The sequence below is a fragment of the Canis lupus genome, chromosome 5 (assembly GCF_011100685.1).
Source record: "Canis lupus familiaris isolate Mischka breed German Shepherd chromosome 5, alternate assembly UU_Cfam_GSD_1.0, whole genome shotgun sequence".
NCBI classification, from domain to species: Eukaryota; Metazoa; Chordata; class Mammalia; order Carnivora; family Canidae; genus Canis; species Canis lupus.
This window is the reverse complement of record NC_049226.1, coordinates 33,083,788-33,096,752: the sequence shown is the minus strand read 5'-3', so window position 1 is coordinate 33,096,752 and position 12,965 is coordinate 33,083,788. Positions and strand designations below refer to the sequence as shown.

General features: G+C 55.0%; 1 protein-coding gene across 2 annotated transcripts; it reads right to left on the bottom strand.

Annotated features, from left to right (window-relative positions):
• Positions 1-2,851: 2,851 nt before the first annotated feature.
• On the bottom strand, positions 2,852-12,707 carry ALOX15B (arachidonate 15-lipoxygenase type B). 2 transcript variants are annotated; one of them, XM_038535523.1, is made up of 14 exons: positions 12,509-12,707; positions 12,206-12,428; positions 11,947-12,028; positions 8,918-9,040; positions 8,539-8,642; positions 6,894-7,066; positions 6,538-6,684; positions 6,245-6,448; positions 5,171-5,257; positions 4,890-5,059; positions 4,577-4,698; positions 4,399-4,499; positions 4,143-4,313; positions 2,852-3,755 (listed from the first exon to the last, which is right to left on the bottom strand). In XM_038535523.1, the coding sequence occupies exons 1-14, from the start codon at positions 12,653-12,655 to the stop codon at positions 3,576-3,578; spliced, it is 2,034 nt and encodes a 677-aa protein (XP_038391451.1). In that variant the 5' UTR covers positions 12,656-12,707; the 3' UTR covers positions 2,852-3,575. The 2 variants fall into 2 exon arrangements, with proteins under 2 accessions (XP_038391451.1, XP_038391450.1); XM_038535522.1 differs by having other exon boundaries at positions 2,852-3,736.
• Positions 12,708-12,965: the final 258 nt, after the last annotated feature.

The window sequence follows — 12,965 nt, the reverse complement described above, 5'->3', positions numbered from 1 at the left end:
GACCACCCCCACCCCCCCACCCCCTCCACCCCCCGGGAGGGGCAGACCGGGTGGTACAGCGGTTTAGCGCCGCCTGCAGCCCAGGGAGTGATCCTGGAGACCCTGGAGCTCCCTGCATGGAGCCTGTTTCTCCCTCTGCCTGTGTCTCTGCCTCTCTCTCTCTCTGCATCTCTATAAATAAAAAAAAAAAATTAAAAAAAAAAAAAAAAGGACCCCGGGATCACCAACTGAACCAAAGGCAGACGTTCAACCACTGAACCATTTAGGTGTCCCTGAATATATTTTCTTAATGATCAGTGAGATTAAATATCTTTTCACAGGTTGGTTAGACATTTAGGTTTATTTTATGGACTGTCTTTTAAGAATGTCCTGTAAAATTTGTGCCCTCTTTTCCGGGGAGTTACTGATTTGTACAAGCTGTTTATATATTTTAGATATTTGCTCCTGTTTGTATATAGTTTTCCCTCTTTGTTATTTGCCTGCAATTTTATGCCTGGCAGCACCCTGGCTCTGCGTTATTTCATTAACCTATTCTGTGCTACTGTCTTAGAGCCTTGCATCTCTGTTTCTACCTCTTTTTCTGCCACCTACCCACACCTTTGTCCCCTTCCTTCTCTGGTGACTCATTCCATCTAGTCTTGGAACACTGGGCAGGGAGTGGCAGGGGTAAGCTGAGCTTCCACTCCACTTTTAGGGCCATGTGCCCTACACTCCCTCATTCCTGAACTGAAAGGCTGGAGTCATTGGGGTGGTAAAGAGGGAGCTGTTCCTCTCTCTTTGGCCGGCAAGCCCAACTGGAATGGGAGTCTCCACAGCATGACTTTGGGACCTGGATGCCCAATGCCTAATTGTCCATGAGGAAGTCGCCATCCTAAGTCAAGACGACCACCATTCTGAACTAGAGCTCTCCTAGAGTTGAATGTTACCTGTAACAACCTTCTCTTCTTATGGGTTGTCAGCCAAGAGTCCAAGGACTAAGGGTGTGTGTAGTGAGAGACAGAGGAGAGATAGAAACAGAGAGAAAGAGAGTCAGAGGCCTGGGCAGTGGACGTGGTGGTGGCTTCTCCAAGGAGGATTGGAGACTGACTATTTAGATTTCTACTGCTGAGCTGCCTTAGTTTTTCCAGGAGATGTTAGTTGCTCCCAAAAAACATACACTGAAGCAAATACTGGCTTATTGACTGGAGCACGATTGCCTTCCAACTCAGTAGTTAATCCATCTATCTGCCCATCCATCCATCCATCCACACATACATATATTCCTTTTTAAAAATTTTTTATTTATTTATGATAGTCACACATTGAGAGAGGTGGAGACATAGGCAGAGGGAGAAGCAGGCTCCATGCACCAGGAGCCCGATGTGGGATTCGATCCCGGGTCTCCAGGATCGGGCCCTGGGCCAAAGGCAGGCACTAAACCGCTGCGCCACCCAGGGATCCCACATATATTCCTTTTTTAAAAAAGATTTTATTTATTCATGAGAGACAGAGAAAGAGAGGCAGAGACATAAGCAGAGGGATAAGCAGGCTCCCTGCAGGGAGCCCAATGTGGGACTCAATCCCAGGACCCTGAATCATGACCTGAGCCAAAGGCAGGCACTAAACCACTGAGCCACCCAGGTGTCCCCACACATACATACATTCTATCATTCTTCCTTTTATCCACATCAAACAAACCTTTGTTAGATTATCTTTCATGTGTCAGCACAGCACTGAGCACCAGGAATATATACTAAATGAGTCCCAGCTCCTGCCTTCAAGACACTCATGGTCCAGTTGGGGAGACACACAGGTAAATGGAAAGGGCACCCAGAAGGCTTTGAGGAACGATTTGTGTATTAAGTCCTCCATTCAACACCTACTCACTGAGCACCTGCTGTATGCCAGGTGCTGTGGTGGGCAGTTATGAACCCTATCTTCATGAGCTTGAGGTCTAGTGGTAAAGGGGAAGATGGGGGCTCATGTCTTCTGGAACATTCCACTAAGGTAGGCTCATAGGTGAGGGAAAGAGGGGGGAGGCACACCAGCTCTTAACTGCCTTGTGGTGGAAGTGACATATATTGCTTCCTCCATAATCCATTGGCCAGCATTGGTCATATGGCCCCAATCTGAAATATTGAGCACCAACTTTCTGCCATAGCAACTCCTAGTTTTTGCCACTGCAAATTGTCAGACTCTTCTTTGTGGAATTTGCAAATTGAGGCAAATAATTCAAAGACAAAAAAGTGATAGGAGCATGATCATTTTGATGGTGGCATCTGAGGCGGATGTATGGGGTCCTATGCCCAGAGCCCGCTGGGTTTCCAGTCCTTCCTGAGGACCCTGCTTAATGCTTTTTTTAATCCCTTCAGATACTCAGTTTCTCTTCCATTTTTATTGATCTAATCACTTAAGTTATGACGAATTGTTTTCTATTGCTTGAAAACAAGGAGTCTAACAGCTCTATATCTCTGACTCGTTTGTGGCACACAATCTTGACAGAGAAGGGACAGTTCAGGAGCTGCCTGCTGGCACTTTCTGAGGCATTGCTCTATCTTAATGGTTATGTGTGTGCAGTGATTAGAATACATATTGCTTTCTGTCCACATTGTTTTATGGAAGAGATGGAAGTCATTAGGTGAATTCAAGGGGACCCATTTTGGCCTCAATGGACACTTCTTGATTTGGACCGAGAAAAAAGAAAAACAGAATGAAAGAATGTGTATGAAGTGTTGACATTCCACTGCTGAGGGTTGAATCTGGAAGGCAGTATGTGATTAATGGTATGCTATTTTCTTTTCTTTTTTTAAAAACATGTATTTATTTATTTGAATGGGGGAAGGGAGAGAGAGCACAGGCAGGAGGAGGGGCAGAGGCAGAAACAGATTCCCCGCTCAGAAGGGAGCCCGACTTGGGGGCTCAATCGCAGGACCCCAGGATCATGATCTGAGCTGAAGGCAGATGCCCAACTGACTGAGCCACCCAGGTGCCTTTTGTCCAACTTTGGAGCAAGTTTTTAAGAAAGCATATGTGGGCACAGCCTGCGTGTCCCAGAAAGTCGTCCTTCTCCTGCCCTGCTTCTGGTGGCCCCTTCTTTGTGGGTTGTTCATTTTCTAGCTGGGACCATAGGTCACTATCAACCTCTTGGGCGATTTTTCCACCTGCCACCCCTTGTGCTGCTGGGAAGCCTGTAGGAGGTGAGGTGGCCATTAGGTCCACTCAGCTGCGGTCAGTGGGATCAGGGGTAGGATTACATCCCCCTCTCATCGTAATGTAAGGCATAAATGCAAAGCAAAACAAAGTTATAAAACCCTTTAAGGGAACTGTGGGTGTTCAGGCACTTGGAAGCTTGGGTTCTTCAAAAGGTACTGTCTCATGAAAGTCCTGTTCTCTGGGGCCTTTTGTTTCTCTGTTTTGTTTCTGTTGTTGTGTTGTGTGTGTGGGGTGAGTTACAGGTGGCTTGGTTGTCCCAGGTGAGGCATATGGGGCACAGGTTTTCTGGGGGAGTCCTTTGGTCTGGGTGGCCTGGATTGATGGGTCAAAGGGAGGCCTCAGAGCACCTCGTTCTTCAGGGGAGTTAGATGGACACACTGTTTTCAATGAGCGGAGGGTCCAGGTAGGTGTAGGGCAGTGCCAGCTCCTGGTTCCGCTCCCGGATCTCCTTTGAGATCTGGGTCAGGCGGCTCTGGAAGGTCGCGATGCTCTGCTGGGGAGCCTCCTCTGTGAAGTGCTCCTCTGGGTAGGTGCCCAGGGGCCGCTGGGAACCAACCACAAGGCTGAGTGAAGGGGACACTCAACAGGTGTGACTCGCCTTCACCCTCCTGGAAGCAGACCCCACTGAGCCTCATTCGTGCCCCTCCCTCTAGAGATCCCTGCAGGCAGCTCTTGGAGACTAAGCTCAAGTCAGAGTCTTAAAGGGGGCATCCCCACCCCCCAGCACAATCATCTTGAAGCTAGGGTGACTTTGCATCACCTCATTTGATAATTTGACCCTCCTTGCAATATGCCCAATGCTCATGTGTCCCCCTGGGAAAGCTCAGTGAGGTGAAGGGACCCAGGTCCATCAATTGATGGCAGTGTTGGGTCTGGTCCAGAGAAGGGAAACAACAACCCCTTGCACATCCCAGAGCTGGCCCGGCTCGGCCCCCAGCCCCCATACTCACTTGGTCTCCAGGCTCCTTGCTCAGCAACCAGAGGGCCACAATAATGTCACATGTGGCATTGACCGGCGGGAGGGTAGCTAGAAACCCCTCTGGCCTTGTCTGGCCTTTAGAGGTGGGGGGTGGCAGCTGCATGCTGGCGGGCAGGTTGGGCATCCAGACACAGGAGTCAAACTGTAGGCCGAGAAGGCCACGTTGAGTTCTCGAAGCCCACCCCATATCCATCCCGCCACCCTGGCCTGGCACCGAGCCCTCTCACCTGCCCCGCACTGACGGCATAGTGCTTGGCTGAGCAGTTGAATATCACCATGGTGACATACTGCACCAGGGCTTCCCGGGTCTCCAGTGAGAAGGGCATACCTGCGGGAAGAGGGGGGCTGGGCATGTGGTGGCCAAGTCCCCAGGACCAATGCTGCAGGGGCCTGAGGTCCCCATACCTGAGCTCTCCCTGCCCAGGAAGCCCTCGGAGAAGATCTCCCACACCCAGGCCTGGAGTTCACCGTCCTCACACACGGATGCATCACTCGGGTAGTAGATGTTGATTATCTCGGAGACAAAGCTGCAAGGGGCACTGGGTTCAGTCCCGACTTTGGACCCTGACCCTCTCTGAGGAGCAGCGCTGCTCAGTGTCAATGTCCAGCCCTCCTTCTTGCCCCGAGCCTCCCTGGCGGCCCCCCCGACCAACCCCCTGCTTCTCCCCCATCTTCTTACCTCCCCGACCCCCCAGCTCTCTGAGGACGGCCACCTCACCTCTCCACTGCACCCCAGATCTTCAGCCCATCATCCCGGTAGTAGTAGTTTGGGATGTCTTTGACTCCACGGGCCTGGATATCTTCAGGCAGACACAAGACAGAATAGTTTAGCTGCTCCATGTTCCTCTGTATCAGCTCAGAGAAGCCTCCAATGCCAATGCCTGTGGACTGGAAGACAGAACTCCTGGGTGCCCGAGCCCCAGCCCCAGAAGTAGCATTGGCGGGAGAGACAGGGAGTGTCCCACCACCCTCTTTCGGCCTCCCAGAGGCTGAGCTTACCCTGTCCACCACCTGCCCTGGGGCGATGAGCAGCTCACGGGCCAGAGTGTTGATGTGCAAGGTATACCGAGTGTGTGGGATCAACAGCTAGAAGGGTCAGAGAAGACAGAGATGGGTGAGGCCTGAGTCTCCCCAGCCCCAGACCTCCCTGCCTGGAGGCACCAGGTCTTAGAAATCACCCATAGAAAGAGACGACGGGGACAAGAGGGCCAGCTTGGGAGAGGGATTGGGGCTCCAGACCTAGTGCTGGGGGCTGCGCGCCACCAGCACCTTGTACTGGGACCCGGGCCTGGCACCACCTTCCCCTCTCTGGACAAATGAGGGGCTGATCTGGAGGAGCACGACAAGCCCCCAGCTATAGCATTCTATGATTCACCAACACCATGAAAAGCAGGGCCTGTGGAGCAAAATGGAGCCATTCCCCCAGACCACCAAGCCCTAGAAGCTGCAGATTGTCAGAAAGAATCAGCCTGGACCGAAGAGGATAGAGAAAGGCCTGCGTCCGGGACCCAGGACACTGTCTAAGTAAGAATCGGTGAATCCAACATGCTGTGGACTCCGCACGGGGGAATTGCTGCCCTTTGAAGAGGAGAGGCCCCAGGTCCCTGGGGGAAAGGAATTGGGGCCATCTGAAGGCTTAGCAGAGCCAGGGAACCTACAGAACCACTTTATAGACATAGGTCTCCCTCCGAGGGCTCCATCTCCCTACTGCCGTCCACAAGAGACCTGCTGGCCTCTCGGAGCCGTGTGCACACCCTGACATCTGCAAGCCCCAGAGCTCTCATAAGAACTAGGCTTGCGGATGGCTGCTGCCTGCTGGTCTGCTCTGCCCCAAGAAGTCACATGCAGTCTCCTCCCTCACCCCAGTCCCCGTTCACCTCACCCAGGCTCAAGGCCTGTGGGAAAGCAGGTTCCCAGGGTTGGGGTGGGGGGAGCAGTCATACAGGGAGAGGCTGCTGAAGCAGGATGGGGGCCCTGCACCCCAGCCTGGAAGGATAGGGCCGTATGGGGACAGGCCGCAGAGTACCCCGAGGTGCAGGACCACGATCCAGGCCACCCTGCTGAGCCACTGACCTTGAAGAGTGGGTGGCAGTGGGGCAGCTGGCGCAGTGTAGCCATGGTGAAAACCTCTGGCAGCAGGTGCGCATGCAACAGGTGCGTGACAGCCTCATGGACCGAGAATTCGGCATTGCGCACCCATGTCTTGGCCAGCAGCCAGTCCCACTTGTTGTCACTGGGCAGGAAGATGGGGCTGGCGGGTCCTGGAGTTTGGCTGAGCTATAGGAGGAGGGGGTCAGGGAGAGGTGGCCGCGGGTGTCTGCCAACCCCTCGGCCAAACTCCTCCATCCCCCTGCCCTGCTGCTGACCTGGATGGCAAGGGGCAGCAGCGGCCCTCCCCCGGGGCTCTGGTACAGCAGGGTCATCGGGGCTGCGGAGAACTGAGGCTTCCCGTTAATGAGATTGGTGCGGACGCCGCAGAGGATGCCGTGATCCACCAGGAACAGGGAGCCCCTCTGCAGGACAGAGCAGGGGAGCAGGGGCTGCCATCTGGCTTTCTAAGGGAGGCAGGGGTGGGGCGGGGAGAGGACTCAGGGCAGGGAGAGGAGTGTGCCTGGGAGAGGGTGCCCCTGGCACTGGGCAGGTCCTTAGGGCCCTCTCCAGGAGGGGATAGGGAGAGGCACTGGGACGGCAGTGTGCAGAGCCTGGATCCCCAGTCCCTCACCTCCAGCTCGGCCTGCAGACTGGTCCCGGGGCCCAGCACCGGGGCCACCATGTCATCAGTGACGGGGAAGTTCTCTGGGAGGTGGCCACAGCGGCGGATCAGGACAGGGTTGAGGCCATTCAGGAACTGGGAGGCGAAGAAGGTGTCCTCCTGCCAGTGTTCCAACGTGTACTCTGGGGCAAGGGCGGCGGGGGAGGGGGGCCAGGTCACGTCAGCCCGGAAGCCCCATCTGGGAGCTTCAGGGTGGAGTTGCTCCGGGTCCGTCCGGCTCCCTCTGCTTTTCACTCTATACCTTTCTCAGCCTGGGCTTCAGTCACTGCCTTTCACCAAAGCAGCAAGGCCCAGTCCCCTGCCCACCTGTCCTGCCGTCTCCCTGACACCCCAAGCCCAGGATTCAGCAGCCTCAAATGCACCATGTCAGACAGACTGGGCTGCGGCTCTGGCCCCACCTCACTCGTCACCTGGCATCTGAGGACGGGCTCCTCCATCCAGCGGTGGCCACGGCACAGCTGGGGACCCCTTGCATGAGCTCCCTCTCCTCCTCTCCCCCTCGGGTCCCACTAATGCTCCGTCCTGAGGTGCTCTGGCCCCACCTGTCCACTCCGTCTCTGCTGTCACTGCCCTGCTGAGGCCACCATCCCCTACTGACTGAGGCTAGGGCCTTGTAACAGCTCCTCCTGCTGCCAGTCACATCTGCTAACGACCTGCCACCCACAGGGCACATCTGGCCACATCAGCCCTTCGCTGGCAGCCAGCCAAAGCTTCCCACTGCGCCTGGGAAAAGCCGGAATTCCCATCCTGGTCTACACAGCCCTGTACCCCTGGGTCCCATGCACCTCCTCCCCTCTGTCTCTTTCTTCCCTCCCTCTGGTCAAAGCAGAGAGGACTTTCTCCCTACCACCTTACCCCCCGCCCCCCAAAGGCCTCTGGTCCTTCCATCTTCGGGGCCTTCACATTCACTATCTGCCCTTTTTTGGTACTGTCAGACTTTCAGGTCTTGGCACAGAAGTCACCTCCTTGGGAGAGCTTTCTGGGACCGCACCCCCCCCCACCCCGTCACTGCCCAGACTAGGCAGGTCCCCCCTTTCTGTACTCTCGCTGGGGCCATTGAACAGGTTTCATAGGTGAAACTCGGGGCACCTGGGTGGCTCAGTGGTTGAGTGTCTGCCTTTGGCTCAGGGTGTGACCCCAGGGTTCCGGGATCGAGTGCTGCATTGGGCTCCCCGCAGGGAGCTTGCTTCTCCCTCTGCTTGTGTCTCTGCCTCTCTCTCTCTGTGTCTCATGAATAAATAAATAAAATCTTAAAAAAAAAAAGTGAAACTCATTATTTTGATTTTGAGCCTAACATCCACTCACCTGCTTGGCTGTGAGCCCTATAGGGACAAAGACTGTCCACAGCCCCTAACCCAGTGTCTGATGGGCAGCTGCCCCACCAATGTCTGTTGGATTAAGAAGCATGAGAAGGTTAGGAATGCACCCAGTCTACACTCTCTCCTCTATATGTGGAGGAAGTAAGGCTGAGTGAGGGACAGGGGCCTGCCCAGGGTCACGCAGTGAATCAGTGCTTGGTTTTCTGAGGCTCCGGACAATTATGACAGCTGACATCTCAGGGAAGAAGTCAGGAGCCCCAGCCCGGGTTCCTCACCAGCGGCTGGGGTCTTCCGGAAGTTGAACATCCTTTTCATCTCATTCAGACTCTTCCAGGGCCCCTTGCGGTCCAGCAGCCCCTTGAGTTTCAGCTCCGTAATCCTGCCAGAGAATATGAAGGGTGGGGAGGGGGCAAGAGGCCCTGGGAGACCATCCCCTGTCAGCTAGCCTTATCCTTCCTAGGTCCTTGAAGCAGCCCCCAGATCCTGAAGTAGCCACTGTCCCTGAGATAATCATTGTCCTGTGGGAAGGTGGCGGGCAGAGGCTGTGCCCTGGGTAGGGCTGTGTGACCCAGATCCTTGATGGTGCGAGAGGGCAGAAGGCAGGAGTTCTAGGGCATCTGAGGCCCAGGGTCGGGAGGGAGCGGGCATCCTTACGCGGAGCTGACTTTCAGGTAGAAGCAGGAATTCTTCATTACAGAGTATTTGATGTTGAGATCCAGATCTTTCACAGACTTCTCATCCAGGCAGTGAGGCCAGCCCGGGCTGTATGTCTTCCAGCTGGAGAGAGGAGCAGGAAGGTGGTCAACAAGAAGACTCAGGAGCCCACTGACTAGGGCAAGGGCAGAGGGAGGCCCTTGTCACAGCCAGCCACCTTCTGCAAGCAAGAGTATTCTCGAGCTCTGCCTTTGCCAGGCACCTACAAAGCTGAGAGGGGAGCTGCCACGTTCCCACAGTGAGACTTCTCCCCTGAGCATAGGTGACAGGTCCAGGGCTGGGCACCTAACCAGAACGAGGCCAATCAAAGTCTCTTCTGGGGAATCAGAGATTGGGGCTGTTGAAAAAGAGACATCGAGGGGGTGCCTGAGTGGCTCAGTTGGTTAGGCATCTGCTTTTGGCTCAGGTCACGATCCCAGGATCCTGGGATCGAGTCCCCACATTGGGCTCTCTGCTCAGCGTGGAGCCTGCTTCCCCCTCTCCTGCACCCCCTGCTTGTGTTCTCTCTTTGTCAAATAAATAAATAAAATTAAAGAAAAAAAAAAGAGAAAAAGAGACATCGAGTCCAAAATGGAGTCACTTGTGCTAAGCCCACATCCACAAACCAAGATTTAATATCTAACCTATTTGCAAGTTCAGCCTCTCCCAGGAATGTGACCTTTAACATCAGTCAATCTGGAATTATTGGGTCATCACCAGTGAGGTGATCTCCTAACAGATTCCCCACCTTACCCCACAGGAAGGTGACCTTGTCTGAAACTCTCTGCTTTTTGCTGGAAACTTCCTTTTGCTGCCTCCATCTGCCTATAAAAGGCTACTATTTTGTATGGCTCTTCAGAAGTCCTTATTTTATTTTAAAAAATATTTTATTTATTTACTCATGAGAGACACACAGAAAGAGGCAGAGGGAGAAGCAGGCAGAGGAGCCTGCAGGGGTCCCTGCAGGGAGCCCGATGCAGGACTCGATCCCAGGACCCCCAGATCACGCCCTGAGCCAAAGGCAGTTGCTCAACCACTGAGCCACCCAGGCACCCCTTCAGAACTCCTTCTTTTCTGCTTCAGGGGATGCTGCCTAATTTGTGAATCATTGAATAAAGCCAACTTGATCTTCAAATGTACTTGGTTGAAATTTTTTTTTTTTTAAACAGGGCTGAGCCAATGAGGGTCTCAGTCTGGATTTCTAGACTACCACATGTAAACATAAGGTTTGTTAGTGATGGCCACTTTCCACTATGAGGACTGGGATCCAAAGAAAGCTGTTCTACAGAGAGAGAGAGAGAGAGAGAGAGAGAGAGAGAAACATGAAGCAAGAGAGAGAAGCATCTAGGCCCCCAGAGACAGAATCAGCTTGGTTTCTGGCCTGTGAGATCTGGCTATGCTTCCAGTACTTCTGAGAGCCCCCCTCCGGTCTGCTTGAGGATCTATTTTCTCCTTACAACCCAAGATCCCTGACTTACACAGATGCATCTCAAAGACTGAGGCTGTCTTGAAGCAGGGAGTTCAGAAGGCTTCAGTAGCCTTCGGCAGGCATCCCGGCAGGCATCCCACGGAGAGACACTTTGACTTCCATAGCTTGGGGGAACCTGGAAATTTGCTCTGCCCAAGGCCTAAGGCATCTTTCTCAAGCAAGCAATACAGCCTGAAGACTTTCAGTTCAGTGGTAGAAATCAAGTCCCTGCAAAGCTGAGCCCCGCCCCTCTGCTCCCCACCCCTGGTGACTTCTCTTATTCATTCAGTCATTGCCTTCAGTCATTGCCTTTGGGTTTGAACTTTCAACTTTAAAGAACAAGTTGCAGCTACAGTACCTTGTCCTAGGTGGTGGCCCAACCTGGCTTCTCAAATGTGAAGGTACAAACCCATTCACCCAGAGATTTTGGGAAAATGCAGGTTCTGGTTTAGCAGGTGTGGAGTGGGTGGGCCTAACACAGATCAGATTGGTAATCTTAGCTTCTTTTGCAGAAGGAAATAAGGATTTAAAAAGTTAAATGATGCCTCCTTTCGGCAGGGCCTAGTCTAGCTCTAGGTCTCTGAACCCTTGGGTCTTTTTTTTTTTTTTTTTTTAAAGATCTTATTCATTTATTTGAGAGAGAGGCAGAGATAGAACCAGCAGAGTGAGGGGCAAAGGGAGAAGCAGAAGCCCTGATGATCCCCAGGATCATGACCTGAGCCAAAGGCAGACAGAGCTTAACCGACTGAGCTACCCAGACGCCCCAGGTCTTCGTTTTGATAGGAAAGGAAGAAAGGCCACATTACAGACATATCTGTTCTCTCGCAGATATGGTGCTAGGGCGGGCTGTTTGGGTGTAGTGGTTTCTTTGGGGACAGAATTCACAACACACGTGCAATCATGAGGAACCAAATGAGCCAGCGGCTACTGGACCCTCCCCCCCCAGAGACCTGGAGCTAAAGGCTTCAGGCAGTGGCCGAGTGGACCAGACCACAACCTTTTGAAAACCTGCACTTGAGCACAGGTGGTCCCTGGCCCCCTGCCTCTCAGGAGCCTTCCCCCCAAGCCCCAACTCCCCTGCAGCCACCCTGCACCACCAGGGCAGCCTCTAAGGAGCTGAGCCTAGAGCAGAGAAGCGCCCTCCTCCCACCTGCCCTGGAGGGTGAGTTTCCTGGGCTTTGGCGTGGTGGATTTCTGGTTCTGCCCGATTTCCAGGAGGATAAAACGAGCTGATGTAAGATAAAGCCCCAGGCATTCCCAGCACTGGTTTTCACACTCTGGCAGAGTCTTCCCTAAGGCTAAAGCCGTTCTGCTGCCCCCACCCTCAGGATGTGATTCAGTAGGCCTGAGTGTCAGTGAATTTGCATTTCTAACAAGCTCCCGGATACTGTTGTCTTAGAAGAGGGCCACTGGCCGGGACTTGAGTCGGTGTCTCCCAGGGCAGCCCAGGCCAGGCTGCCCACATCCCTATGAGGCCAGCGCCGCCCCCCCCCCCCCCCCGCCCCAGTGGCCCGCTCCTCACTGGTACGAGTCCTGCCTGGCCTTCAGCTCGTCCTGGCGCTGTTGCTGCAGGATGGGGTGGTCGTCCGCCCAGGGGACTTTGGCTGTGAGAGCACAGGAGAGGGTCAGGCGGGCAGGGACCCCCGCCCCGCCCCCTCCGGCCCCAGATGCTCCGCCCCTCGCCCCGGGTCCTACCAGCATCCCTGCTCCCACACGGGGCTGTCCCCACCGGTCCCTGGGGGCCACACCCGCCGGCCTCTCCTCTCCCGCGACCCGCTCACCGGCCCCTGCGCGCAGCGCCAGGCTTCCCGCGCCCTCCAGCCACTGGTAGCAGGGGAAGCGCAAGGGGGCGCCCTGGGGCGGCGTGAGCTGGAACCAGCGGCAGAACCAGGCGTCACGGGCCACCGGCCCGACCGGGGCGGGCAGCAGCAGGGGCGCCTTGTGCACGCGCAGCAGCAGCAGCGGGCCCACGTCCTGGGGGGACGCCACCTGGAAGTCCTCCACCTGGGGGGGAGAGATTTAGGGTCGGAGGGGGCGGCCCCTGCTCCCTCCTCCGCCTCCACCCCGCGCCGCGGTGCACTCACAGCGCCCGCGCTGAACTCCTTGCCCGGATGGTCCAGGCGCAGGGGGGGCGTCTCTCCCCGGGTCCCCACGAGGCTGACGGCTATTTTGTTCCACGTGCCGGCCCCGATGGCCTCCCCAGTGGACACTGTCACGCTGAACTCGGCCATAGTTCCAGCCCAAGTCTGGCTGTCTCCTGCGGCTGCTGACAGCTTTAAAGCTGGCGGCTCAGCCGGGGACACGCCCTGCCCCGCCCTGCCCGGGTCACCCGCTGCGAGTGCCCTGGAGCCCCGCGAGCGAACGGGGCGGAGCGGAGAGGGGCGGGGCTGGGAGGGAGGGATGCTCAAGCGTGCAGGGTCGAGCAGGATCCGGGGGTCCTGAGGTTTGGGGACTTTTTTTTTTTTTAAAGATTTATCTACTTATTCATGAGAGACACACACACACAGAGACACACTGGCAGAGGAAGAAGCAGGCTCCCTG

Excerpts from the sequence above, each read along its gene's own strand:
- ALOX15B (XM_038535523.1), bottom strand. The coding sequence starts at position 12,655 with ATGGCCGAGTTCAGCGTGACAGTGTCCACTGGGGAGGCCATCGGGGCC. Across the intron at positions 5,258-6,244 it reads ACTGCCACCCACTCTTCAAG|CTGTTGATCCCACACACTCG; the intron begins GTCAGTGGCTCA and ends TGACCCTTCTAG. Across the intron at positions 5,060-5,170 it reads CAGGGCAGGTGGTGGACAGG|TCCACAGGCATTGGCATTGG; the intron begins GTAAGCTCAGCC and ends TCTGTCTTCCAG.